This window comes from Halictus rubicundus, unplaced genomic scaffold (genome assembly GCF_050948215.1).
Source record: "Halictus rubicundus isolate RS-2024b unplaced genomic scaffold, iyHalRubi1_principal scaffold0071, whole genome shotgun sequence".
Taxonomy (NCBI): Eukaryota; Metazoa; Arthropoda; class Insecta; order Hymenoptera; family Halictidae; genus Halictus; species Halictus rubicundus.
Window position 1 is genome coordinate 810,731 of NW_027488612.1, and position 27,479 is coordinate 838,209.

Here is a 27,479-nt window from a genome sequence, read left to right on the forward strand (position 1 = left end):
TGCATAATCTGGAAAATCTGTAAAAAATACGACCCATAAAAAATAAGACCAATAAACGTGGTCAACTGAAAACTTCGATATAAAATCGGCAATTTTATGCATTCGGATTTGTTTAAAAATTGATTTTGCAGCCAAAAATTCTGAAAAAATCTCAGTCGTGTATGATATTAGGTAGAATACTCGTGAACACTTTCGTAATTTTTTGTTGAGCATGGTACTGTTATGCGAGACTACCAGACTTATCTATTCTGTATAGATAAGTCAGACAAATAGATGAGTCAGAACTCACGGGCTTTCTCATCTACTAGACTAAGACAAAATTACTCACCGGTACAGAGATTTCAGATTAAAGTCCAACCCTGCGAAAACTCCGACCTCCACGTCATTCCCTATCTCTAAGGGCTAGTGTCATCCATCCCCACCAAACTTCCATAGTTGTACTCTTATATAAGGCCCTGCGAAAGGGCGCAGACAGAGACAGAGACAGAGACAGAGAAGAAGCTACAAGTAGCCCGTCAGTCGACTCGTTTGTTACAAAGTATTTCGTCGTGTACAAAATCGCTTGTATTCTTGCTTGGCGACCTATTCCCAAATAAACCTAAGTTGTGCTGGAAGAGTTTGGAGTTTATTCGAGGATACTCTTCATCTACCCCTTCCTGCGGCATAACAGAGGACTAATTTTTGGTGGCAGCGGTGGGATAGGCCGCAATTCAGCAAGAAGACCGAGGTCAACAAGGCGACAAGACGAAATCTGGAAGGATATAAGACGATTATGAAAATTCTATTCGGGTAAGTGAATGCCTTTTCACACATATTGGAACCCGAAATCAGAAATTCACACCGAAAGTGATAGCAGCGAGTCGTTACATAGTTTTATTCATAAAACTCTCGAGAAAATGAGTCGACCCGCGAGCCCTGTTAGAAGCAGCCTTGAACAACAAATGGCTGAACTACTGAGAAAATGTCTTAAATTAATGACTCTCTGCGAAGAGCAACGGAAAGAAATCGACGAACTACGACATGGGGAAACTTCAGTACCACTAGAACCTGTAAACGTTAGAATCAGAGATGATGAAAGTGACAGCTCCTTTCGGTCAACGGACGAACAACGCGTTTTGCTCAGGAGAACGAAAGAATCAAGACAGGTTTATACAGTCAACAAACCCACGGGATCTGACCGAGGAATTACAAATCGAGGAAACCTTACAATCGCTCTCCGAATGGGACAAAGCAGGTCAAGTCGTGTATTCCTCCTAGACACAGGAGCGAGAATAAATTTAATAAAAGCAGCAGCAGCAGTTGTTTTACCTACACGAGCGCGAATCAATCGTTTTTATGGAATTGATGATAGAGAAGTCGTCTCAACCAGAGAAGCTAAACTTACAGTAGGAAATCGTGAACATATTTTAGCAATAGTACCTGACTCCTTTCCGATAGAAGAAGATGGATTGCTAGGGATGCCCTTTTTAGAACGGGAAGAAGCAAAAATTGATACCAAAAACAGGATAATAGAATTAACGGGTACTATGCACAGGGTTTTACATTTACAAATACCAGAGGAAAGAATCAAAGCGCTAGATTCCAACACAAGGGTTGAGCATTTAACCGATCCAAAGGCTATTGATTTAGTGAGACGAGTCTCAAGAGAATTTGCAGATATATTTTTTCTCCCAGGCGACGCGCTGCCCATGACTAATTTAACCGAACATGCGATACCTGTTACCGATGAGCTTCCAGTGCATACCAAACAATTTCGTTATCCCCCAGGGCATCTCGATGTAATAAATGAACAGGTTACCGACATGTTAGACAAAGGAATCATTCGTAATTCAACTTCTCCTTACAACTCGCCACTTTGGGTGGTTCCAAAAAAACAAGACGCCAGTGAAAAGAAGAAATGGCGTGTTGTAGTAGATTTCAGAGCGCTTAACGAGAAAACTAAGCATGATGCATACCCTCTACCCAATATAGAGGAGATCCTGGATCAGCTTGGGCGAGCCCGCTGGTTCTGTGCATTTGACTTAGCGAGCGGTTTTCATCAAATTGGAATGAAAGAACAGGATAAGGCGAAAACAGCGTTCTCTACACCGTCTGGACATTTCGAGTACAATCGCATGCCGTTTGGTTTGAAAAATGCTCCAGCAACGTTCCAGAGAATGATGGACCGGGCACTGAGGGGTCTGATCGGAAACATCTGTTTCGTCTACCTAGATGATGTTATCGTCTTTGCGGAGAATCTGGAAGAATTGGAGAAACGCCTGAGGACGTTATTCCAACGCTTTCGAGATAGCGAATTGAAACTGCAACCGGATAAGTGTGAGTATCTGAAACCAGAACTCCAATATTTAGGACATCTTATTACAAAGGATGGTGTCAAGCCTAACCCTGAAAAAATTCGAGCTGTGGCCGAATTTCCAACCCCTAAGGATAAAAAGAATATCAAGCAGTTCCTAGGACTGGCAGGATATTACCGGAGATTTATCCCAAATTTCTCGCAGTTAGCTAAACCAATGAATACGCTCCTGAGAAAGGACAGGAAGTTCGAGTGGAAGCAACAACAAGAGGAATCTTTTCAACATCTGAAGACAGAACTTTGCGGAGATCGTGTACTCATGTACCCAGATTTTAAAAGACAATTCATTTTGTCTACTGATGCCTCCGGTGAAGCTTTAGGAGCGGTACTGGCACAAAAATATGAGAGCGGAAAAGAAAAACCAATCAGCTTTGCAAGTCGGACCCTAAACGAAGCTGAGCAAAAATATTCAACCACGGATCGCGAAATGCTTGCCATGGTTTGGAGTGTAAAGCACTTCCGCCCCTACTCATATGGTCGAAAGTTCGTTATAATTACTGATCATCAGCCACTGAAATGGCTAAATAACATGAAAGACCCAACTGCCATGCAGACGCGATGGAGGATCATTTTAGAAGAGTATGATTACGAGATTCAATACAAAAAGGGATGTTTGAATTCTAACGCTGATGCACTTAGTAGAAATCCGGTAATTAATCAAACTTATCGTCTCCTACACGAACGTTTTAACCGCGATATTAATGAAAAATGGCGTATGTTATACAGTATAGGCATAACTTTACCTAATAGAAGTAAACATGTAAAACGTGGTTGGTTGAATCCCATTGGAGATTTAGCCAATGTATTATTCGGAACCCTTAGTCAAAAGGACGCCGAATATTACGATTCGGAACTTGATAAACTTTATACAGATAGTAAAAGTTTAGCCGTACACCCAGATAAAGAAACAACCATTGTAAAAGGCATTGTTAAAGACTTTTCCAATTATCGTGATAGAATTCAATCATTCATAAATGTAACCACTGAAGCAATCTATCAGGTTATAGATAAGATAGAACAGCGACAAATTCAACTCAGTACAGCAACTTTATTATCTGAACTTGTAACTGAATACGGGGAATTAACGCACAAACTCAGAAGTTTAATCAACAATGGAATCCAAGGAAAATTGGACCCCACATTGCTAAATTCAGTAGACTTAGTAACAATTCTAAAAAGCATTGAATCCAAATTTGGAGCTGAAAGGATGCTATTTCCTGCCACGAAAGAATCAGCCTTCCTATATCAACGAGTCATCGAAGTTAATATTTTTGTCTTACATGATACACAACTTTGCTTTGAAATGAAAATTCCAACTCTTGAACCAGAACAATATAACCTTTATCAACTAGTACCAATCCCCCTTATTCGGGACAAACTAATGTATGTAGTTAGCATAACTGTTCGATATATACTACTAGACAGCACAACTAAATACTACAGCCCTGTCGAGTCTATGGATATTCACAAATGTAAAATCTTCGAGAAAATCCGAATTTGTGAAAGAACGACTCCAGTTCTCACTTCATCATTTCAAGACCAATGTATAGCGCAAGCAATTCATATATTCCCAGAAAGTAGGAAATATCAAATATCCATCATCAAAATTCTAAATCCCATCTGGATACAACTTTACTCTAAACGTGTAAAGAAGAAGAAGATATTTTAATTCATCACATATCTTTAGAGCACTTGCAAATTTATTCCAAATCATTGGACGAAATATCTAGAGACGCAAATAACATAGCCACGCACGTAAGAAGCGCGACGCGAACCGAAACCATCTGGACCACACTTAAAATTATCAACGTTAGTTTAATCCTACTAGCTCTATTATATGTATTATGCAAATTAAAAGTCTGGAAACTCATAAGTTTATGCTTCAAACCTTGCAATCAGTATGTAAACTGTTTCAATACAGGAGGTACCCACGTTTATAACGAAAATGTAACGACACCGTCACCTCAGTATTCTGTCAGGTTCACATCAAAACCTCAAAATGAGCAAGCATTCACTGTCGAGGAAGTTAGCGACGAACCCGTACCAATTTATGTAAAACCGTCAAAGCGTAAAACCGTACTCAAACCAATCTTGTAAAAAGAACATACCTTACCAAGGTATATTCTTTTAAAATAAGGAAGGGGATGTTATGCGAGACTACCAGACTTATCTATTCTCTATAGATAAGTCAGACAAATAGATGAGTCAGAACTCACGGGCTTTCTCATCTACTAGACTAAGGCAAAATTACTCACCGGTACAGAGATTTCAGATTAAAGTCCAACCCTGCGAAAACTCCGACCTCCACGTCATTCCCTATCTCTAAGGGCTAGTGTCATCCATCCCCACCAAACTTCCATAGTTGTACTCTTATATAAGGCCCTGCGAAAGGGCGCAGACAGAGACAGAGACAGAGACAGAGAAGAAGCTACAAGTAGCCCGTCAGTCGACTCGTTTGTTACAAAGTATTTCGTCGTGTACAAAATCGCTTGTATTCTTGCTTGGCGACCTATTCCCAAATAAACCTAAGTTGTGCTGGAAGAGTTTGGAGTTTATTCGAGGATACTCTTCATCTACCCCTTCCTGCGGCATAACAGTACGACTAAAAATTAATTTGGTTTGGAGGCACTTTTGACCATCTTATCCGGCTCTGTCTTAAAAATCAACAAAAAAAAAAAATTATGTAAAAAATATAGAACATATTTTAGTATGCGCCATTAAACCCGATCTTTAAAAAAGATTTCTAGTCCAAATTTCGCATTGATATCTTTTTTAGTTTAAAAGTTGTAGCAAAATGTGCGCCTCGCCGAACCGGGAATCGATTGCGGCTCAGGCGCTCGAAACTTTGGTAACGTGAATTCGGTGGAACGCGTCGAACAGTCGAGCAGGCAGCTCACACGGACAGAATAGGGGTACGCTTGTGTATAGCGCGTGCATAGTAGAAGCAACGTAAAGGCTCGTACAGACCTGAACATTTCGACGAACATTGCGCCGAACGGCGCGCCGAACAGCGAACGAAACGCAAAATCAACATTCATTTCGGCGAACCGAAGGGCGCGATCTTGCGTTTCGTTCGCTGTTCGGCGCAATGTTCGTCGAAATGTTCAGGTCTGTACGAGCCTTAAGGAGACGACGGTACGAGAGAGTGCCCCCCCCCCCCCCAAACCCTTCACGTGGGATGGCGCACAGTGGTGCCAAGGCGGCAAAAAATCCTTTTTATAAATTTTTGATTTTTATAAAAAGAAATTATTTTTGTATAGCCTAATAGTACGTGCATGATGTGCCAGTCAGATTTTTGAAAAAATTTGTTTTATGGAGATATACGCATGGTAAATAACCATTTCCTCGTTCCTGAGAATTCATCAGTTTTCAGTGCGATAGTTATGTAATTACTCCGCCTATAATTGAATACTTAGGGATCTACAAATCATATGGGTTATTGCAAATGGCTTCAACTATTAACTGGCAAAAAAAAATTTTCCAAAAAAAGTTGTTTAACATTAAGTAATATGGACTAACCTGAAGCCCCTTTGCGTTACGCTCATTTTTTATTTATGGAGGAATACAAAAAATCCTTTGAATAGCTTCGATTTGGAACTAATCGTTTTGACAAGTTATAATATTGATCTAGCTTTGTGCAAAAAATCATGAGATACTTCGAGATGCTTTCGTTGCAATTTAAGTTCAAATATCAACTTTCGGAATTTCCAAAAATGAATCGCGCGGAAGTCACGATTATTTGATGTTTCAGGTGGAATTTTTAAGGGATACATATCAGATAATAAAAAAAATTACATTCATACATATAAAAAAATATTTAATAACAATTTTTTATGTTAAATAAACAAAGTTTTCGTTCACTGGACCACTGTCGCAAAAATGCAACAGGTATTTTTTGGTAGTGCTCCAATGAACGCTATAAAAATAATTTATGTAAGATAAAAAAAATTGTTATTAAATATTTTTGTATACATGAAAAATTAATCAATCATATGCACTTCACATTTTTCTTTATTAATTAGAAATATTCCTAAAAAATTTCACCTGGAAAATCAAATAATCGTAGCTTCCGCACGATTCACCCTTGGAAATTCTGAAAGTTGATATTTAAACTTAAATTGTGACGAAAGGGTCTCATGAATTTTTGCACAAAGTTAGATCAATATTACACCTTGCCAAAACGATTAGTTCCAGACCAAAATCTATTAAAGGATTTGTTTTATGCTTCCATAAATAAAAAATGGGCAGAAAACAGAGATTTTCGATTAGCCCATATTACTTAATATTAACAACTTTGTGCAAAAATTTTTTGCCAAATAAGCGTTGTAACTGTGGCAATCTTTCCACAGATTTTCAAACAAATTCGTTGGACAGTTTCATTTTACAGATTTTTTGCCGCTTTTTGGCCATTTGGCACCACTGTGCGGCGTCACGCGATTCTGGCATCACGACTGAACAAGTGTGATCGAGCTCGATGAATGCGGTAGTGTTTGTACGTGTCGTACGTTGCGTTCGTCGTTTATTTTCTCATTAGAAACGTGCAAAAAAATAATACAACTACGTTCTGAGTGAATAGTGAAATAGATTGACATTTCGCAAAAAACGATCAACTACATAATTATTGATTAATTAATTCTTGACTCTTTCGAATTTCACAATTAATATTAATTGATATTTTACATGATTCTTTAAAGCTAAAATTTATGTTGTTTAAATGAAATATACATGGAAATATATAGTAAATTTCAATTTAATTTCTTTTTCAAATTCAGTTACAAAAGATATTCAAAATGAATGCGTATTAATAGTGTTAAAAAATTGTAGAAATGCGAATAATTATACGTATGGAGAAATGTTATTTACGTTCAAGATTTATGAAAATTGTATTTCTATAATTTGGAAACATGGTATCTATATTTATTAATATTGTATTGATAAAGATAATTGTAGATATATAACATAATGACATCAAATTAAAAAATATAATTTGAACATATAGTCATAACTCTGATCATAACATCAGATATGTACATTAGGGCTGTGCGAGTACCCGAAAATGCGAGCCGAGCTTAGCTCGGCTCGATTGTGCGAGTCGAGTCGAGTACTCGCACGATGCGAGCTACTCGCACCGATGCGAGCTACTCGCAACGAAGCGAACGGCTCGAAATAAAATCAGGCGTAAAATGACATGATACGAGTTACAGCGGGAAGATCAGCACATTGTTACGTATGGAGACGTTTCTCCACGTTTATTTCGATTAGAAGTTCTAATCTCTTTTTCTGAGAACGAAAAGCGTCCCAACAGGCCCCTTGTTTAATAATTGTACTCCGGCTGGACGCAGCTGGCACGAAGCATGATTCAGTAACAGCACCGTACGATTTCCTAATATGGAAATCTTCAAAACATCCCCTTCTGGAATGTATTGTCAAGATAGTCTTTGATAGGAAACATCCTGGCTAACCCTTCGTTTTACCCCTATAAACAAAAGATCCAGCTGCAAACCTTAAACTCACTAGAAACGACAAATACGAGTATGCGACCGTAAAATAAAACAGATACATTCCCCTCTCATTTTTAGGGTATATAAACCCATGCATTTTCATCCTCTTTGGTTAGTCGAGAAGCGGTTCAGAAGTGATTCGGTCGCGGTATAGTAATCGTGCAGTCACGTCGCGTTACACGCGTAAGAGTCAGTTCTAGTGAGATCGGGTAAAAGTCCCTTTCGAATCAAACGTAACCTTATAGAATCCGTTAGTTCGTGTATATTCTATTTGTCTTTCAACAATCGCTCTCCGACCCCGCATTGCCAGTGCGTCAACACCGTGCATCACTAGGTAACAATATCTCTAATTGTACACTTACCACATTCACTCGCGACACAGACAATTACACTTGTAACTATTCCAATTCAGAATAAATTGTCTTGTTTGTTAACTCGCGTAATCTACAACCCTTAATTATTGCCTAATATCCTAATCTAATAATTGAACGTTCCCACATGATACAATCTTACCGCTCGGATTGTATCAATTGAATTATATTAAGTTACGAGGCTTACTAATCCTAATTCAAATCAACAAAGATTTCAATATTAACTAATAATAGAAACCATATTCCTGGGGTAACAACCCCTCGCCGGCCTCTCGCGTTGCTCGCAGCCCTGGCTCGTAACAACATCGATATTATCAAGCATTTTAGTATATTGACAATGCTAAATGTTTGCGATGTTTTATTATATATTTTGATAGTGAAATGTTGATTCAGAATTTGTATAACCCTTATTGAAAATAATTATGCAATAACAACTATTTCCTAGATTTATGTAAATAACTAGATGTGAAGAACGGTATTTTATATATTCCTTTATATTATACTCCGGTTCAGTGTACAGTCGTAAAAATGTATTGTCGCAAAATTGTTTATAATGTTGAAAATTAACGTTAAACTTCGTTAAATAGTTTTTGAAGGAATGGATATATAAATATTGTATAATATTGATGTGTATTTATACGAGGTCGCCGCCGCGTCTACAATGTATGCTGGCGGTTCGTCGGCGTGCTCTTTGCACAGGCCGCCACACTGGTACTCGCACCAAAGGTCAAAAGACTGAATTCTGGTAAGCTGAGAAAAACTGTTTGATAGAATCTGAGCTAACTAACCTGAGAATAGATTGTCTTAGACTTTTATATTTTTCGATAATGAATAACTAGCTAGTGGCTCGATGGGGAGGGAAGAGCAAAACGCATACGCGTGCAGGTAGATCAAATACTCAGAGCAGGTGACCTAAGTGGGCGCGTGCAGGCGAGCCGGTCATAAACCTTAGCACGCTGATGAGAGCCCTACTGTCCCATTGTACGGAAGTGCACTTTTTAGAAGAAATGGTCGAGATAACGAACCAAAAAGGCAGTAAACCATTTTCACACTACACAATTATAAACATGGAGATAGCGCAGGTTGCTTAGCGAGAAACGTGCGGCCGCTTCTCGTTATACATTATGCAGTCAGTCTCATAATTGATGGCAGACACTTTAAATCAGAATAACTTTTTTTATAAATCGACCAAACGACTTCAGCTTCTAGACAGCTACTAGATGACATGTAATGAAAACTCAGGAAAAATTGCGTTATATAATTGCGTTAATTGTCGAGCTAGGAAGTAGATTTAACTTTGCTGCCACTACGAATTATTTGGTAGTTAGCATGATTTTGGACCATCGTATAAAAGATCGACTGTTATCCACGGAGAAGAGCCAACAATTGCAAATTGAAAAAAGATTTCGAGATGAGAATCGGTAAACTTTTTACAAACATTAAAATATTAACTAAACAGAAAGTATGACGAGTGTTGAACGTAGACATCAGATCCTTTTAAAAGGGCCTAGCCGATTTATGGTCAAAACTGCCCTTAGAGGTTTTTCAATGATTAATGAACAATTCGAAAGCTGACTAAGAAAAACCCCTCTGAGCAAAATTTCAACCCCCTATCTTGCCCATGAGGTTGGTTACAGGGTAAATTAGATTTCGCGCTTCTCCGCGTATTTTCCGCACTCTGATGCTTCCTAAAATTCTGAAAAAATGTGACATATTTTGGATTCTAAGGCTGACTTTTGATAATTTTTTCAGATTTTTTTGTTACAAACTGTGGTCGTAAAAAAATGAAAAACCTCCAAAAAATCGGAAAAATGCAGATTTCTCAAAAATGTGAAAACATGCTATTCTACTGTTTAGTTCCTTGTTAAAGTACTATAACAGGCAGTGTCGTCAATTTTTTTTAGATTTTTTGTTGTGAGACATCATCGTCAAAAAACAATAAAAACCGAATTTTTTCGACGTTTTTGCTATTAGGAGGAAAGTTACATTTGTTGGTTTTATCGCAGATATATATTAAGTAATTTTTAGCATTATTAAATTGAAACAAGTAATTGTTTGACCTAAGAAATGTGATTTAAGAGAAAGAGTAAATTGTATTTTGTGTGATATATACCAGAATGTTCGTAAAGTTTTGTAACATCGCCAGACGTCGAACTAAGGAGCGGATACGCTGGGGTTCTTATCCCGTCGGTGGTAAATGTTTTTTCCCATACATCATCTTTATTTTTTCAATTTCTTATATTATTTATTCATGTGATTTTAACAATATTTTTTTAATGTTCTAAAAATATTGAAGTAACATTGATTAGGCCATGAATATTTATATTATTGTGTTCGTCCACGATTTCCGCCAGATATGAAATTGCTTGTGAAAATTGGTAAGATTCCGTGAAAAGAATTTTGAAATCCACTTCTGTCATTTCCAGAAAATCAAGAAATCAATACTGTTTGAAATGGAATCTTTTTGCGGTTCCAATTGTTTTGACCATCTTAATCGGCTATGCCCTTTTAAATCTTATCACCTATACGTGCACAGTACCGAATGACAGGCTGTTGGAACTTCCAACTTGTGTGAAAGGTTGTAGACTGGCACATATTGGCACGAATGCGTACAAATACATATCAATATTATACAATATTTATATATCCATTCCTTTCAAAAACTATTTAACGAAGTTTAACGTTAATTTTCAACATTATACACAATTTTGCGACAATACATTTTTACGACTGTACACTGAACCGGAGTATAATATAAAGGAATATATAAAATACCGTTCTTCACATCTAGTTATTTACATAAATCTAGGAAATAGTTGTTATTGCATAATTATTTTCAATAAGGGTTATACAAATTCTGAATCAACATTTCACTATCAAAATATATAATAAAACATCGCAAACATTTAGCATTGTCAATATACTAAAATGCTTGATAATATCGATGTGCTGATCTTCCCGCTGTAACTCGCATCATGTCATTTTACGCCTGATTTTATTTCGAGCCGTTCGCTTCGTTGCGAGCAGCTCGCATCGTGCGAGTACTCGACTCGACTCGAAAAGCGAGTCCCGGGTCGACTCGACCCGAGCTCGGCTCGCATATGCGAGCTTGGCTGCAGGCCTAATGTACATAACTCGTCAATCATTTGTATTTGACCACATTTGATAATTTTTGTAGATCTAGTTCCAACATTTATCGTTCGTCAGCGTAGAGGGCGTAAGAAAACCAGTTGTTTACATGTGAGACACGAAACCGCATATGGTGATTGGTCTACTCTTATACCTCTTCTGTGCCATAGACGAGGTATGGTATTACCTACAGATGTGTAGCTGACTGATGAATACGAGATGGAAACACCGGCGTGTTAGATAATGAATAAGAAAGGAACTGAGAAGGGAATCTTTCAATTTTATTAAATGTTGGATATTTATAGGGAGGAGGGTCCTAAGTGGACATGTTTTTTTTTTTACCCGGAGTATGGAACGATCAGGTGTCAGACGTTATAACAGAATAAAAATTGTAATTGTTACATTACATTTATTTCAGTATCACTGTCAAAAAGTCTACGTACATTTGCATAAGAGTATGATCCTAATAATGATAATGTATGATTAGATTAGGTCCGGATACGATGTTTTGTGAATGTTATAACTTAAAAATACTTTACCACTATTATTCATGCACACACCTCGGTCTCTCTTTTTTTATTATGAAATAAATGTTTACAACAGAGTCAATAAATTCATGTGTAAAGCTAAATTAAACCAAAAATGAAATGATTCAAAATTTCAAAGGTCTAAAAAGAACTACGATTCATAAGTGTCTATATATAGACTATAGTTTTATTTGATCCTTGCTTTGTCATTGGGCGATACAACCACATACATTGCAACGCGCGCGCCAGTCTTTGACTGCTCGTCCTCTTTACAGCATTCGAACGCGTCTCCGGAAATTATTCGAAGTCAAATAAACCGCCGAAAAAGACAGATGAAAATGGACATGTGGCAGCCTGGGCATCGCGCAGCGACGAGCACGCCGACGAACCGCCAACATACATTGTATACGCGGCGGCGCGGCGATGGTCCACGGGAAGCTGCAGAGAAAGATGCGAAGATCGGTTCCGAAGGCGGTCGAAGGAATGCCATCGAACATTCGCTCGCGAGCGTCGGCCAGTATTCACTTCAGAGCAGCCATTCGTGTCAGTGCCGTGTGTTGTAAGTACGTATTATGGCGATTAGGTTTGGAGTACACATTTTGATTAGTTTTCCCGAAAACAGGCCATTTGTCCGCACAGTACGGCGGTCTCTTTATTTTCCGAGATATTTGCAAAAACTGTCTATTTTGATGTAAACTTCTGCCTATTTTGAATGACCGAATTTGTTCTTTAGGGCGCGGGAGGGTTCTTTGGTTAAAATGTACAAGGAGATTTTTATTATCCACCCTATGCAATTATCGAGTCGATGTTCTCCCATTTTGCAATCAAATTCACAGAAGTTATTTATTCATGATCACTATAAGTTGTTTCTATATATGTATTCATTGAGTGATACATGTTATTATTTATTTCCAGTGTTTTCAAATGGGTGAGGTTGGCCAACGGATGCAATGCTGGTTCGCACTTTACCTCACGCACTGGTTCCTCCGTCACCCCAGGGGTCTCATGTTTCCTTTTCAACGGTTAAAGGTCGATGCACATCTCACCGGCCGGCCGACCGGCCGTTTTTTCCCCGTTTATAAGCATTTTGGGGTCCGGGACAGCTATTAGAGAGGGTTCGAGAGGCTCGGAACAAAGGCACAGCGTGTCCTCTGCTACCAGAACCCCAGGGGTTCGCTGCCCATTGCTAGAGCCGGCCGGCTAGCCGGCTAGCATTCTCGACGAGAATGTTCGCAGGCTAGCCGGCCGGCTCGTAGCGTGGCAGTACGAAGACAGAATGAACATGCTGTATTTATTTAAAAAACTATCAACCAGAACTTTTCTGAGTTCCTCGTGGTAATAGATCTTGTTAAGGAATTTGAACGTTGTAACAAACGAAATAACAATTTATTACCACGCTAACGAAAAAGAAAGAATATCATCTGACAATCTGTGCGGTGAAACAATTCGTCATTATTTATTTCAAAAGCTGTTAACTAGAACATTTCAGAGTCCCTCGTGGTAATAGATGGGGAATACTTTGTTAAGGAATTTGAGCGTTATTAGGAAAAAGCTACCAGAATAATTAATAATACGGTACTCCCTTTCGGAGCTATAGGTTCGAGCTACCATTTGTTGGGTTTGAGGGGAACATCTGTCGTATTTTAAATAGGCAGGTAATTTTTCTTGTGAATCAAAAACACATGTTGAATGTGAAAAATTATTAGATCTCGAGATATTTTCAAAAAATGTCATACATTTTCTTGTATTAAGTGAAATACAGCTACACTTTTTCAAAATCTTAGTTTTCGTACTCGAGTTACGATACGTGACTTGCTACTGAATTAGGAAATGCTCACTCGTACAAATCGGTTTCTGTTATGATAACAATGTCGAAAGGGTGTTTACCTTTACAACATAGTTATGAAGTGTTTGAGTATCTTCTTCAATAAAGACATTTTTTGAAAATATCTCGAGATCTAATAATTTTTTTGCCATGGTACCCTAATCATTTTTTACGTAGAATGAAAGGAAGAATCTATTCTATTTAAAGAAATGATGCAATTGTTAATTGCACATGCACTGCAGCATCTAAAAAAAATTTAAAGGCCTACAGATGTAGTGCTCTTCGAACCATTTATCTTTCTCCTTTATCATTTTTTCGTAAATGCAATAATAACGGAGTTATGACTTGAAACAATTGTGTGGACCACCCTGTATAAGGATGTGCGATGCTGTTTCACTAATTGTAAGTGCCAGGAACGTTTCCTATTTCCATGGTGTTGTAAAGGAGAGGTACGGATAGATTACCTAAGGAGCTGTGGAGCCCCTAAAAACATTTTTTTTTGTGCCACGCACAGCAGGGAACTGTCAACGCGCTCTCGAAAGGCCATCTGGAAAGGGTCGAGAGGCCAGAGAAGAAATTCGGTTCCAAAGCCTGACACGGTTGCCGCCAGTAAACGCTAGGGCCAAAACCAGGGTTATAATTTTGAGCCGGCCGGCCGGGCCGGTGAGATGTGCATCGACCTTAAGAAGTAATTTTGCAGGTATTTCCTCATTATTTCTTTATCAATGTTTTAATTTGAATAGATTTTGTTTTCTTGAACTTGGAATTTATGGGATATGGGTCGTAGGGATTGGTATTTTCTTATGACTTCTGTGAAATATATTCTTTAAGTTCCTTGAGTTTTAGCGCCTTATATATATACATTATTACGTGAAGCGAGGTATGAAATTATCGAGTCGAAGTGGTCAATGTTTTTTCACTTTGCAATCATATTCACAGAAGTTATTTATTCATGATCACTATAAGTTGTTTCTATATATGTATTCATTGAGTTTATAAACATTAAATGAAGTGCACAAGTCGAAGTATTTCAGGTAGAGACAATTTCTAATCGCACCGCAAACGATCCCTTCATTTATTCTCAGGTTGTCCCTATAATTTATTTTCCTTACCGCGTGTAGTAGCTTGAAAACTTTACCTTATGCCGTTGAATACATGTTATTATTTATTTTCAGTGTTTTCAAGTGTGTGAGGCTGGCTATTGGATGCAATGTGGGTTCGCTGTTCACCTCACTGACTGGTCCCTCGGTCACCCCAGGGCCTCGCGTTTTGTTTTCAACAGTTAAGAAGTAATTTCACAGGTATTTTCTCATTATTTCTTTATTAATGTTTTAATTTGAATAGATCTTGTTACCTTGAATTTGGAATTTATAGGATATGGGTCTTAGAGATTGCTATTCCCTTATAACTTCTGCGAAATCTATTCTTTATGTTCCTTGAGTTTTAGCGTTATATATACATACACTAATGAGCAAAACTGAGTCTACACTATTTGAAGCAACATAAAAGGTTTAGTTTATTAGACGAGGTGTAAAAAATTTTTGAAAAAAGTTTGAATTGGTCGGAATCGCAAAAGAAATAGTAAAAGTTGGTTTTTCTAGCTTTTTTATCTGAGCCTGTATTGAAAATTTAAAAAATGTGTTTGATTCGTTTGAATAAATTACATCCATGCTGAAAATTTTACCGATATTGGTTTATTCGTTTACGAGTTATAAACGCTTAAAAGTGGAAAATTGCCGTTTTTCACGATTTTCGACTTAAAATCGCACTTTTAATCGTTTATAACTCGTAAACGAATTAACCAATATCTGTGAAATTTTCAGCATGGATATAATTTATTCCAGCGAATCAAATACATTCTTTAAATTTTCAATACAGGCTCAGATAAAAAAGCTGAAAAAACCAACTTTTACTATTTCTTTTGCGATTCCGACCAATTCAAATTTTAAAAAAAAATTTTTTACACTTCGTCTAATATATATATATATATATATATATATATATATATATATATATATATATATATATATCAATTATTGATTCCCCTCGGGTTAAAATTTTAATTACATCTCCCGCTTTCGCTCGCTCTTACCCTAATCTTAACCTTAAACTTATCCTAACATACCCTAACTTAATTAAACGTATCCTAAAAACACGCCATAGCGAGAGAGAACGATCTTACACTAATGTCCGCCGCGTTCTTATTTTTCCCTCTCCCACACACACATGCTTCTCTGCTCTCCCCCCTCCTTAAACCTCACACATCCTTCCCCCGCCTCCTGGACCTCCTCTTCCTGCTGCTCTCTCATTCACTCCATTCCAATGCATTCTCTCCATTTACTTCATCTTCCATACCTCTTCCATTCCTGCTCTTCCTCCATTCGTCCACTTTCCTCATCCATGCCTCTCCTCCTTCATCCCCTAATACTTCCCCCACCATCCCCTGCCAACCACTCCCCTCAACCCTCCCTTACACATTTCCAACACATGCTCTCACGTTTCCTCCTCCCACCCACAGACCAGAGTTGGGCATTATTTAGATAAAAAATTATTTAAATAACGATTCGAATAAAAGATACTTTATCTTTATTCGTTATTCGAAGGTTCGAATAAAAAAAGTATCTTTATCCGACGAGTATCAGATAAATACTTTTATCCGACGAATAAAGATAATTTTTTTTATTCGAAGCGGATTTATTCGAACTTCGAATAATTTTTTCATCTTTTATCTGTATCTTTTATTCGAAGGCTTCGAATAAATCTTCGAATAACTTTTGCCGAGCGCCGAGCATCAAAGACCCAGCGACGACAGACGACATACAATGTAAGCGGATGGAGAATCGCGCACGAATGAAAGTTTAAACTTTTAGATTTTTCAACATATCCTCATCAAATTGTGACGAGCGAATGGAGGGGATTTTCCTGATGAAAATGAGGTCAAATTCGAGTGTAATCGAACAAGTTTCACTGATACGTAATGTTACGATAAAAATTACAGTCTCATTAAAGGCAGTCCAAATGATGTCGTGTTTGGACTCATTTCGATCAGAGCAAGCTCTACAACTCGTTCGTCTTAACAATATTGTTCCGATTAAAAACATACAAGCATAAATTGCCAATAATGCACGATTCTCCGTCTGCTTACATTGTAGGCTGTTGGTCGGACGCTGGTCTTTGAAGTTCCGAGCTCGCAGAGCGCGCGATATCGGTGTCAAACAACTACCAATCCAATTGCAAAACTTCATTGTTTTTCATGATTTTTTTGTGGGTCTTGCGCCAACTAATTCGTGGCATTCTTCTGATTAAAATGACACTAAACACGGTACAAATTGGACTGTATTTAGCATTTTTATCCGTAGATTTATTCGAAGCCTTCGAGTTGTAGAGCTTATTCCGATCGAAATGAGTCCAAACACGACATCATTTGGACTGTCTTTAATGAGACTGTAATTTTTATCGTAAAATTAGGTATCAGTGAAACTTGTTCGATTACACTCGAATTTGACCTCATTTTCATCAGGAAAATTCCCTCCATTCGCTCGTCACAATTTGATGAGGATATGTTGAAAAATCTAAAAGTTTAAACTTTCATTCGTGCGCGATTCTCCATCCGCTTACATTGTATGTCGTCTGTCGTCGCTGGGTCTTTGATGCTCGGCGCTCGGCAAAAGTTATTCGAAGATTTATTCGAAGCCTTCGAATAAAAGATACAGATAAAAGATGAAAAAATTATTCGAAGTTCGAATAAATCCGCTTCGAATAAAAAAAATTATCTTTATTCGTTGGATAAATTCTCGTCGGATAAAAGTATTTATCCGATACTCGTCGGGTAAAGATACTTTTTTTATTCGAACCTTCGAATAACGAATAAAAATATTTTTATCTTTTATTCGTTATTCGAAATTTTTATTTAGATAAATATTTTGCCCAACTCTGCCACAGATCCTACATACTTTCTTCTCCTTCTCCAACCAATCCTTTCCACCTCTCATGTCGTTTCCCAACCTGTACCTGGCCACCCTTTGCCACCTGCTCTCTGCCCACCCTTTCTTCAGATACCCTGGTATCCCCTCTCCCTTCACCCTCCAGTACTGCATGTTGTACCTTGCTCTTCCTATCTTTTCCCATCTCTCCCCCTGTTGCTTCTTCGTTTGCCTTTTCACTATCTCTTCACTCACTGCCTCTATCCTCTCCTCCATAATCTCCTCCGTCTCCTCCGCTGTCCAGCCACACTCTTCTCAAAAACGCCGTCTCTCCTTCACCCCACCTACTGCCACCCCACCCCTTCTGCCCTTCCTCTTACCTGCTCCCAGCACAACCTAGCTAGCTACCCCCCTTTTCCCTCCCGCAACTTCTTCTCGTACCGGTATGCCCTCAACCCCGCCCTCCCTCTCAACAACTCCCTCTGCAGCTCTTCCCTCACCATATTCCCGAGTGTGTACCTCTCTACCCCTAGGACCCACCTCAGAAACCTCTCCAGCAACCTTTCCATCCCTTCCCATTCCTTCCTACACCTCGTCTAATAAACTAATCCTTCTAACTTCTCAATAAAATTCAAGTCATTTGATCTAATTTTTAAAAAGTTATGTTGCTTCAAATAGTGTAGACTCAGTTTTGCTCGTTAGTGTACATTAATATAAACAGTAATAACCAAATTACGAGAAGTGCCCGAAAACAGGCCATTTGTCCGCACTGTGCGGCGGTCTCTTTATTTTCCGAGATATTCACAAAAAACTCTATTTTGATGAAAAATTCTGCCTATTTTGAATGATCGAATTTGTTCTTTAGGGCAGAGGAGGGTTCTTTCTTAAAATCCACAAGGGCATTTTTATTATCCACCCTATGAAATTATCGAGTCGAAGTGGTCAATGTTTTTTCACTTTGCAATCAAATTCACAGAAGTAATTTTTTCATGATCACTATAAGTTGTTTCTATATATGTAATTATTGAGTTCATAAACGTTGAATGAAGTCTTCACAAGTGGAAGTATTACAGGTAGAGACAATTTCTAATTGCACCGCAAACGTTTTCTTCATTTATTCTCAGGTTGTCTCTACAATTTATTTTCCTTACAGCGTGTAGTAGCTTGAAAACTTTACCTTCTGCCGTTGAATACATGTTATTATTTATTTTCAGTGTTTTCAAGTGGGTGAGGCTCGCCAACGTATGCAGTGCGGATTCACTCCTTATCTCGCGGACTGTTTCCGCGGTCACCATCTCGGTTTCCTGATCTGATGTGGAATGGATCTTCAATGTAAGTAACATTACATTTTTCCTGTTGGTTGTCAGGGTGTAAACCGATCTTCATCTGCGTGTCTTGCAGGAAGATAAGTTGGAGTATTCTCCTTATCTGTTGATCGTTTTCCGCGCTAATTTACTGCATAGTTAAAGTCTTTAAATATATTTAACGGGTGGTCCATAGTAGTGGTTTCCGGAGTTATAACATTGTTAAAATGTATTCGAAGTCGTTAAGAAGTCATTTCGCAGGTATTTTCTCATTATTTCTTTATCAATGTTTTAATTTGAATAGATCTTGTTTTCTTCAATTTGGAATTTATAGGTTACGGGTCTTAGGGATTGCTATTCCCTTATAACTTCTGCGAAATATATTCTTTACGTTCCTTGAGTTTTAGTACCTTATATATACAGGGTGAGTCACCAAACGTTAGCACCTCAAATATCTTTGTTGTTTCTAAAGATACGTAAAATATGGTAAGGACAAAGTTGAATGGTACAATGGGGCTGACACGATGCAAAAAAATTTTGTTTTTATGTCATTTTTTTGGAGATATCAAGGTCACCTTGACTTTTTTAAATGGAACCACCCTTTTTTAAACACCTACAATGATAGTCTCTTTCATTAGGAATTCAGTGACTATAATTAGTCCAAGGTCATTCATGGTCAAGGACAGAAAAAACGTATAAAACTAAAATATGGGAGCAGAATACCTGTATTTTATAAATGTTCGAAATGATGGCCGTCTGCGTCGATACATTGTTGTAAACGAGCTCTGAAGGAATGTTGAACTCTGATAAGTGTATCCGAATTGAAATTCGTACATGCTGTGATGATACGCTGACGCATATCTTCAACTGTTGTTGGAGCATCCGTGTACATGGTCTCTTTTAGCAGACCCCATAAAAAGAAATCCCGTGAATTTAAATCAGGCGAACGTGCGGCCATGAAACTGTTCCGCCTCGTCCAATCCATCGGTTTGGATATCGAGAATCCAACGTTTCTCTTGCTACTCGTGCATAATGAGCAGGACAACCGTCATGTTGGTACCACATATCGTAGCGATTTTGTAAAGGGACATCTTCTAACAAAATTGGCAAATCTTCTTGCAAAAATTGAGCGTATTTCTGTCCCGTCATCATTCCGTTAACGAAATATGGTCCAATTACTTTGTTGTTCAAAATACCACACCACACGTTTACGCTCCATTGTCTTTGATGATCAATTTCTCGCAATCAGTGCGGATTATCCACAGACCAATAATGAGCGTTCCGTAGATTAATTGAGCCATGATTAGTAAATGTTGCTTCGTCCGTAAACAAGACATTAGAAGAAAAATGAATGATTTTGAAGCAATCCCCATTGACAAAAGTTAATTCTATTTTGAAAATCATTCCCGTGCAATTCTTGATGGAGCGATATGTGGAACGGATGAAATTTATGTCGGGCCAGAATTCGTATTACGCTACTTTGACTTATGCCTGCTTCCCGGGCAATTTTTCTCGTACTCACGTAAGGATTGACAGCTATAGCTGCTAAAATATTAATTTCATTGTCTTCATTAGTCGTGGGTTTCTTCCGTTTGTGCTGTCTTGCATGTACACTTCCAGTACTTCGAAACAACCTGTACGTATTAGTGAAAGTATGTCTAGAAGGAGTGTTTCGCTCGGGGTACCTTTTTTCATAAATTAGTCGGGCCTGCACTGCATTTTTTCTACATTCACAGTAAATCGTGATCATATCACACTTTTCAGTCATCGAATATAACATAGCGGAATCGCGTTTGGAAACATACTGATAGTAAATAAGAATGCTGAATTACATTGAAGAACCTTAGTATGTTTACTTTAACTACGACCATAGTATGTTTACTATTTCCTACAAGTATCAACCGTGATAAACGTATTCTGCTCCCATATTTTAGTTTTATACGTTTTTTCTGTCCTTGACCATGAATGACCTTGGACTAATTATAGTCACTGAATTCCTAATGAAAGAGACTATCATTGTAGGTGTTTAAAAAAGGGTGGTTCCATTTAAAAAAGTCAAGGTGACCTTGATATCTCCAAAAAAATTACATAAAAACAAAATTTTTTTTGCATCGTGTCAGCCCCATTGTACCATTCAACTTTGTCCTTACCATATTTTACGTATCTTTAGAAACAACAAAGATATTTGAGGTGCTAACGTTTGGTGACTCACCCTGTATATATTAATATATACATTAATAACCAAATTACAGGAAGTGCCGGAAAACAGGCCATTTGTCCGCACTGTGCGGCGGTCTCCTTATTTTCCGTGATATTCGAAAAAACTGTCTGTTTTGATGAAAAATTCTGCCTATTTTGAATGACCGAATTTGTTCTTTAGGGAGGGGGAGGGTTGTTTCGTTAATACCTGCAAGGGCATTTTTATTATCCATCCTATGAAATTATCGAGTCGAAGGTGTCAATGTTCTTGAACTTTGCAATCAAATTCACAAAAGTAATTTATTCATGATCACTATAAGCTGTTACTATACTATATGTATTGATTGCCAAATGATTCCTTCAAATATCTCGATGCTTTAAATTTGACTGTGAGTTCCGACCTGACATGAGTATAGAAATGCCGCGAGTGGAAATACTGGAACATTTCGGCAAGAAAAAAACGTAGATAAAATGAAAATATACGAAATAGACATAATAAACGATTTATTTTGTACATATTAAGAAGCAATATTTTATTCACTATATTGTCTTTTAATCTATTCCTTTTTTTTTACTAATTATTTCGCCAGTCTTTGAGAATACTCTTTCGGAAGGAACAGATGTTGCCATAACACAAAGATACTCCTTTGCAAGCTTTGATAGTGTTACGTCCCAAGTGGGATGAATTACGATTTTAAGAGGATAGGACGCAGTTTCAAACCTACCTGCATACACCGGCTATGGTTCGGGAAATTGAGGATCGTTTAAATATCTTTGTACCCTTATTTTGAAAACAACAAAATTATTGATTCATTCAAAGTGTGGTTCTGAATCAGAGATTACTTTGATTTTACAAATATGGTTTATATAGCGCATATACTGGAGTACTTACAAATAGTTTGATAATAATAATAATAATATTAATATTACCGTGATCACGGGTTCGGATTCGGTTACAATATACTCCTACTGCTGACACTGGTCTTTGAAACGGTTTGTCGCGAAACAACTGAATGAACTATTTTAACTTCGAAAGAGACCACTGGACTATTGACTATGACTGTATGTAAATTTTATTGTTCCCTTACGGGTTACACAGAGATCCCGTTCCCTTTACAAACTGTATTTTTCTTTATTTTATATTTTATTATTCTTCACCTATCAACTTTGTCCGTCTTTATTATCTTATACTATACTATCCTACATCTTTTAAATATTAGACTCTCATTTTCTTTCTTTCTCTTTCACTCACTCTCACTCATTCTCACTCATTCTCTCCTTCACACCTGTCTCCTTCTTTCTCTTCCCCTCCTTTAGATTTCCATCCTGTATTTCTTTTCTCTTGCGATCTAATTCTCTCATCCACTCTTCCCCCCTTCCGTCCGCCGCCAGAATCTCCTTTACCATCTCTTGTATCCCTGCATTCTCTCCTTCTTCCCTTGCGCACACTTCCAGCACGTGCTCCCACGTCTCTTCTTCATATCCGCACCTTCTACACCTCCTTTCCTCTTCTTCCTCCCAATATCTTCCTCCCCTCATCTCATTTCCCAGTCTGTATCTCGCTACCCTCCTCCATTTCTCTTCCTTTGTTGCCTTCTCTAAATACTCCGGTCTTTCCTGCACTCTTATCTCTCTGAACCATTTATTGTACCTCGATTCAACTGCCTTCTTCCAGTTTTCCTCTTTCTCTATCCCTTTCTCTCTTTTCTCTATCCTTTCCCATTCTTCTTCTCTCCTTTCCTTCTCGCCCGCTTCTAACCTTCTTCTATCTCCCCTTTCTTCTATGTATTCTTTCCTTCCTTTCTCCCATTTGGATATTTTCTTCCTTCCTCTAGCTCTCTCTTCTATCTCTTGCAAGCATAGCCTGGCCCATTCACTTCCTTTTCCGGCTCTTAACCTTTCTTCGAACCTCCATGCCCTTATTGACTATGACTGAATAACTGATTGTTCACGATTGCCTGACTGACTGACTGACTGTTTATAACTGAATTTGAGGAATTGGTCCCCCTTTTTATAATATGGACAGTCCTTTGTTTTTCAAAGATGCTGGCACAGGATTCTCTACCTTATATCTTTTTATCTTCTTGATGTCTCCTGACTAGTCAGCTGTATGCCGACAGGATCTTTTTACCATGAAGTCGGCGTCTTTTCTTATAATTTGGCATAATTAGACACCTTTCCTGTTTGTTCTCGGGGTGAGAACTGATCTTCATCTGCGTGTCTTGCTAACTTACTGCGTAGAATTTTTAACATATATCTTAATCCTATTTTTACTTCTCCTCGCGCAACATCATCGGCTGTCCATAATAATTCATAATAATTCTTCATCTGAGGGTTTATTCGTTGGCGGTCGAACCACCGGACGTGACACCTTTATAAATTTGAGGATTATAAGGACTGCTAATATTCCTGTACTGAAGGATCCAAATGTAATGAGAAGAGAAGAAAAAAACTGTGTACATGGTGTGGGTGCGCTTGTCACCATCGGGTCACTACTTCTTGGGCGTAGCCAGTGTGGATCAGCCACCACTCGTCCACGTTCATTTCGAAGTGCTCTTCGATGCATTCCGTGCACTCCCATGCCTGACGGACCCTTTCTAGTTGCCGACCGCAGTCTTGGCATTTGGAGTAGGTCTGGGCCGGGTTCAGCTGACACATGATGTGCCAGCCCCGTTGCTCGTAGTACCAGTGCTCTCTTGGGGTTAGGCGGCCATAACATGTCCGGCATATCCTATTTTGGTGGTACACGTACGATGCTTCTTGCTGTGATGTACCCACGCAGTATAAATTTAGAAGATTTCGGTACGTTTCAGGGTAATGGGGTGGTATTACCCCATCTATCGGCCCATAAAATTCCTCCAATACCTCCTCTTCGGGGCGGTAGTCCATACGTCTCCTCCGTACGTCTTGGTCCGGAAAATTCCCGGCGGGCAGTCCATATTTGGAGTAGGTTTGGGCTAGATCTAGCTGACACAAGATGTGCCAGCCTCCTTCTTCACAATACCATTGTTCCCTTCTGATCAGGCGGCCATAACACGCACGACATATCCTATTTCAGTGATGTATGTAGGACGCCTCTTGTCGTGGTGCGACGACACAGTACAGATTCAGGAGGTTCCGGTATGTTTCTGGATAGTGGGTCGGTATTAACCCATCTATAGGCCCGTAGAATTCTTGTAACACCTCTTCCTCTGGGCGATAATTCGGCCTTGGTATAGGCATTGTTGTCTTTCTGAATTGATCCTTTGTCCCGCTATTACCTTCATCTATTTTATATAGTTGGTCTCTGGGATATCAGGGTTTCTGATGTCATTTATCACTGGTTTACCCATACAAGTTGATGTGCTGAGGATTGATAGCAGCTTCCCTGGCCTAATTTTCCGATATACACACTCATATATTGAATGTTCTTTCCAAAACTTTCTAATATTTTGTTGATCAAAGGTCTTTGTCACTGCGCTTTATCCCACCGCTGTCACCAATTTTTATGTCCCAGTTGGGGCGGATTATAATTTTTTGGGGATAAGTCGCAGTTTTGAACCTACCTGCATTCATCGGCTACGGTTCGGAAAATTGAGGATTGGTTAAATATGTTGTACCCGTATTTAAAAAAAAAAAAAACAACAAAATTATCGATTTATTCAGAATTAGGTGCTGAATCAGATATTCGAAGTTTGACTTTACTTTACAAGCAGGGATTTTGTATAGCGCATAAGCTAGAGGGCTTACAAGTGTTTCGCTTTATAATAATATTAATTTATCGAGTCGCTGATTTGTGGAGATCGCTCGCAAGTTTGTAGTCGCTGATTTCGGAAGGGCGCTCGCAGGTTGTAGTCGCTGGTTTTCCGCAGTGGCTCGTAGGTCGAAGTTGCTGAACTTTCACGAGCACTTCGCGGGACTTATACGCCGAAACTCATAGATTTTAAAAGGAACTGTTAATAATTGCGCGACGCGTCTACCGTACGGATCTTTTACTAACTGACTGAACTCATTTTGAGGAGTTGATCTTCTCAATGTCTCCTGATTAGTCAGCTGTGTGTTGCCAGGGTTCTTTTACTTATGAAGTCGACGTCTTTTCTTGTAATTCGGCATAATATTCTTCTTGTTTGTTTCCAAGGTGTAAACTGATCTTCGTCTGCGTGTCTTGCAGGAAGATAAGTTGGAGTCTTTTTCCGCGCTACCTAACTGCGTAGAATTGCTAACATATATTTTAATCTTATTTTATTTCCTCTCGCGCGACATCATCGGGTTTTTCTATAATAATTAATACTAATTCTTTATCTAAGCGTTTATTCATTTACGGTCGAACCACCGGACGTGACAACGCATAAATGCACTGTCCTGAAGGAAGTTTGTTTTTGCTAACAATTACATGAGCTAAAACAACTCTAACAAGTCCTTTGCAGAAAAATATAAACGGCTGTTTCGGCCTAATTATAAACTGCTCCTTAGCCCCAGCAACAGTTGTCGAGATCATCCAATATGTATCAGTCGCTCCATAACACCTAACGCTGGGGTTATTTGCTTCTATGTCAGGATGTATCTCATACATACTAGCGCCGACAACATGGGTAGGCCACACATTCACTTCTGTACATTTCAATCCCCAGAGATTATCGGATCCCACTTTTTGGTACTTAGTACCCCATGCATCTTGATTAGGCTCAGTCTGTGTAGGTATCCGCACCAGTTTAGCGTTGTGACGGTGATCTCGCTTCGAATGTGCTTGTGACACGCACCAATCTCTGCTTGATACGCGTAGGAAAGCTTCTTGTTAAGTAACAGAATTACGATCTCGCACACAATTATCTCTTTAATTAAAGGGCCTAGCCGATTAAGATGGTCAAAACTGCCCTTAGAGGTTTTTCAATGATTAATGAACCATTCGAAAGCTGACCAAGAAAAACCCCTCTGAGCAAAATTTCAACCCCTTATCTTGCCCGTGAGGGTAGTTACAGGGTAAATTAGATTTCGCGCTTTTCCTCGCATTTCCCACACTCTGATGCTTCCTAAAATTCTGAAAAAAATGTGGCATATTTTGGATCCTAAGACAGATTTTTGAGAATTTTTTCAGATTTTTTTCTTGCAAACTGTGGTCGTAAAAAATGAAAAACCTAAAAAAAAATCGGAAAAATGTACATTTCTCAAAAATATGAAAACATGCTATTTTGCTGTTTAGTGCCCCGATAAAGTACCATAACAGGCAGTGTCCTCAATTTTTTTAGATTTTTTCTTGTGGGGACTTTTTGTCCAGACAAGAAAAACCGAATTTTTTCGCCGTTTCTGCTGTTAGGAGGAAAGTTACACTTGTTGGTTTTATCGCAGGTATATATTAAGTCATTTTAAACATTATTACATTGAAACAAGTAAGTGTTTGACCTAAGAAATGTTTTAAGAGAAAAAATGGATTGTATTTTGTGCGGTATATACCAGAATGTTCGTAACGTTTACAACATCGCCGGTTGGCACAGCGGTTAGGGCGTCGGACTACGGAGCGGATACGCGGGTGTTCGAATCCCGTCGGTGGGAAAGTTTTTTTTCCATACGTCATCTTTATTTTTTCAATTTCTTATATGGTTTATTCATGTGATTTTAACAATATTTTGTTAATGTTACCCTCGATTCCACAATTATCTGAAATGAATAATATTTTGGATTTTTAAGGTTTGAAGTGTTTTGTTACTGTATAGGAAAAAAGTTTTTCAAAATCTTGAACCGAAAATTGATTTTTGGCCAGTAAAATCGCGTTCTCAGACCACTGTGCGCCGCTTTTGCGGCCGCCTCCGCAGCTTTCGCTTTAACCAAAGCCTCCTTGGTTTCAACAACGGCCTTGGACGACGCCGCCGTTGTGACGGGGCCAGGGATGTTTATTGACGTCAGGTCCATAAATCGTCTGGGTGTCGGTCCCGCCGGATGGCATCTGGACAAGGGACCATTCACGACGACCCCCGAATGCGGGGTAAGGACCTGTATAAGTACCCCCGCATAACCGACCATAGGCAGTCTGTATCCGAGCGTCGAACTTAGCGTTACTCAGCGTACACATATACTTTTTTTATTGTGTTGTACAGTGCAAGCTACGGCTGCACTGAATAAAGTTTTTTTTGTCAATATTACATGACATTTTTGGCGATCCTGCCAGGATATACTAGAGTCTTTTGTAACTACGTGTGTATAAAGTCCACAGTATATTCGAATCAGTTAGAGTCAGTGTTACTACGCGTTTCACCATACTCACCTGAAGGCGACCAGGAAGATTGACGCTTCGAGCTCAACCATTCCTGGAAAGATAATCAAAGGTAAAGTGGAATCATACTGGATCCATTCCGAGATTATAGAAATCGAAA

At 38.6% G+C, this 27,479-nt stretch overlaps 1 protein-coding gene across 1 annotated transcript; it reads left to right on the top strand.

Annotated features, from left to right (window-relative positions):
• The first annotated feature begins 3,718 nt into the window (after positions 1-3,718).
• LOC143363612 (uncharacterized) lies at positions 3,719-4,649 on the top strand. The gene is made up of 2 exons (XM_076804177.1): positions 3,719-3,930; positions 4,168-4,649. Exons 1-2 carry the CDS (start codon positions 3,896-3,898, stop codon positions 4,448-4,450), a joined length of 318 nt encoding a protein of 105 aa, XP_076660292.1. The 5' UTR covers positions 3,719-3,895; the 3' UTR covers positions 4,451-4,649.
• Positions 4,650-27,479: the final 22,830 nt, after the last annotated feature.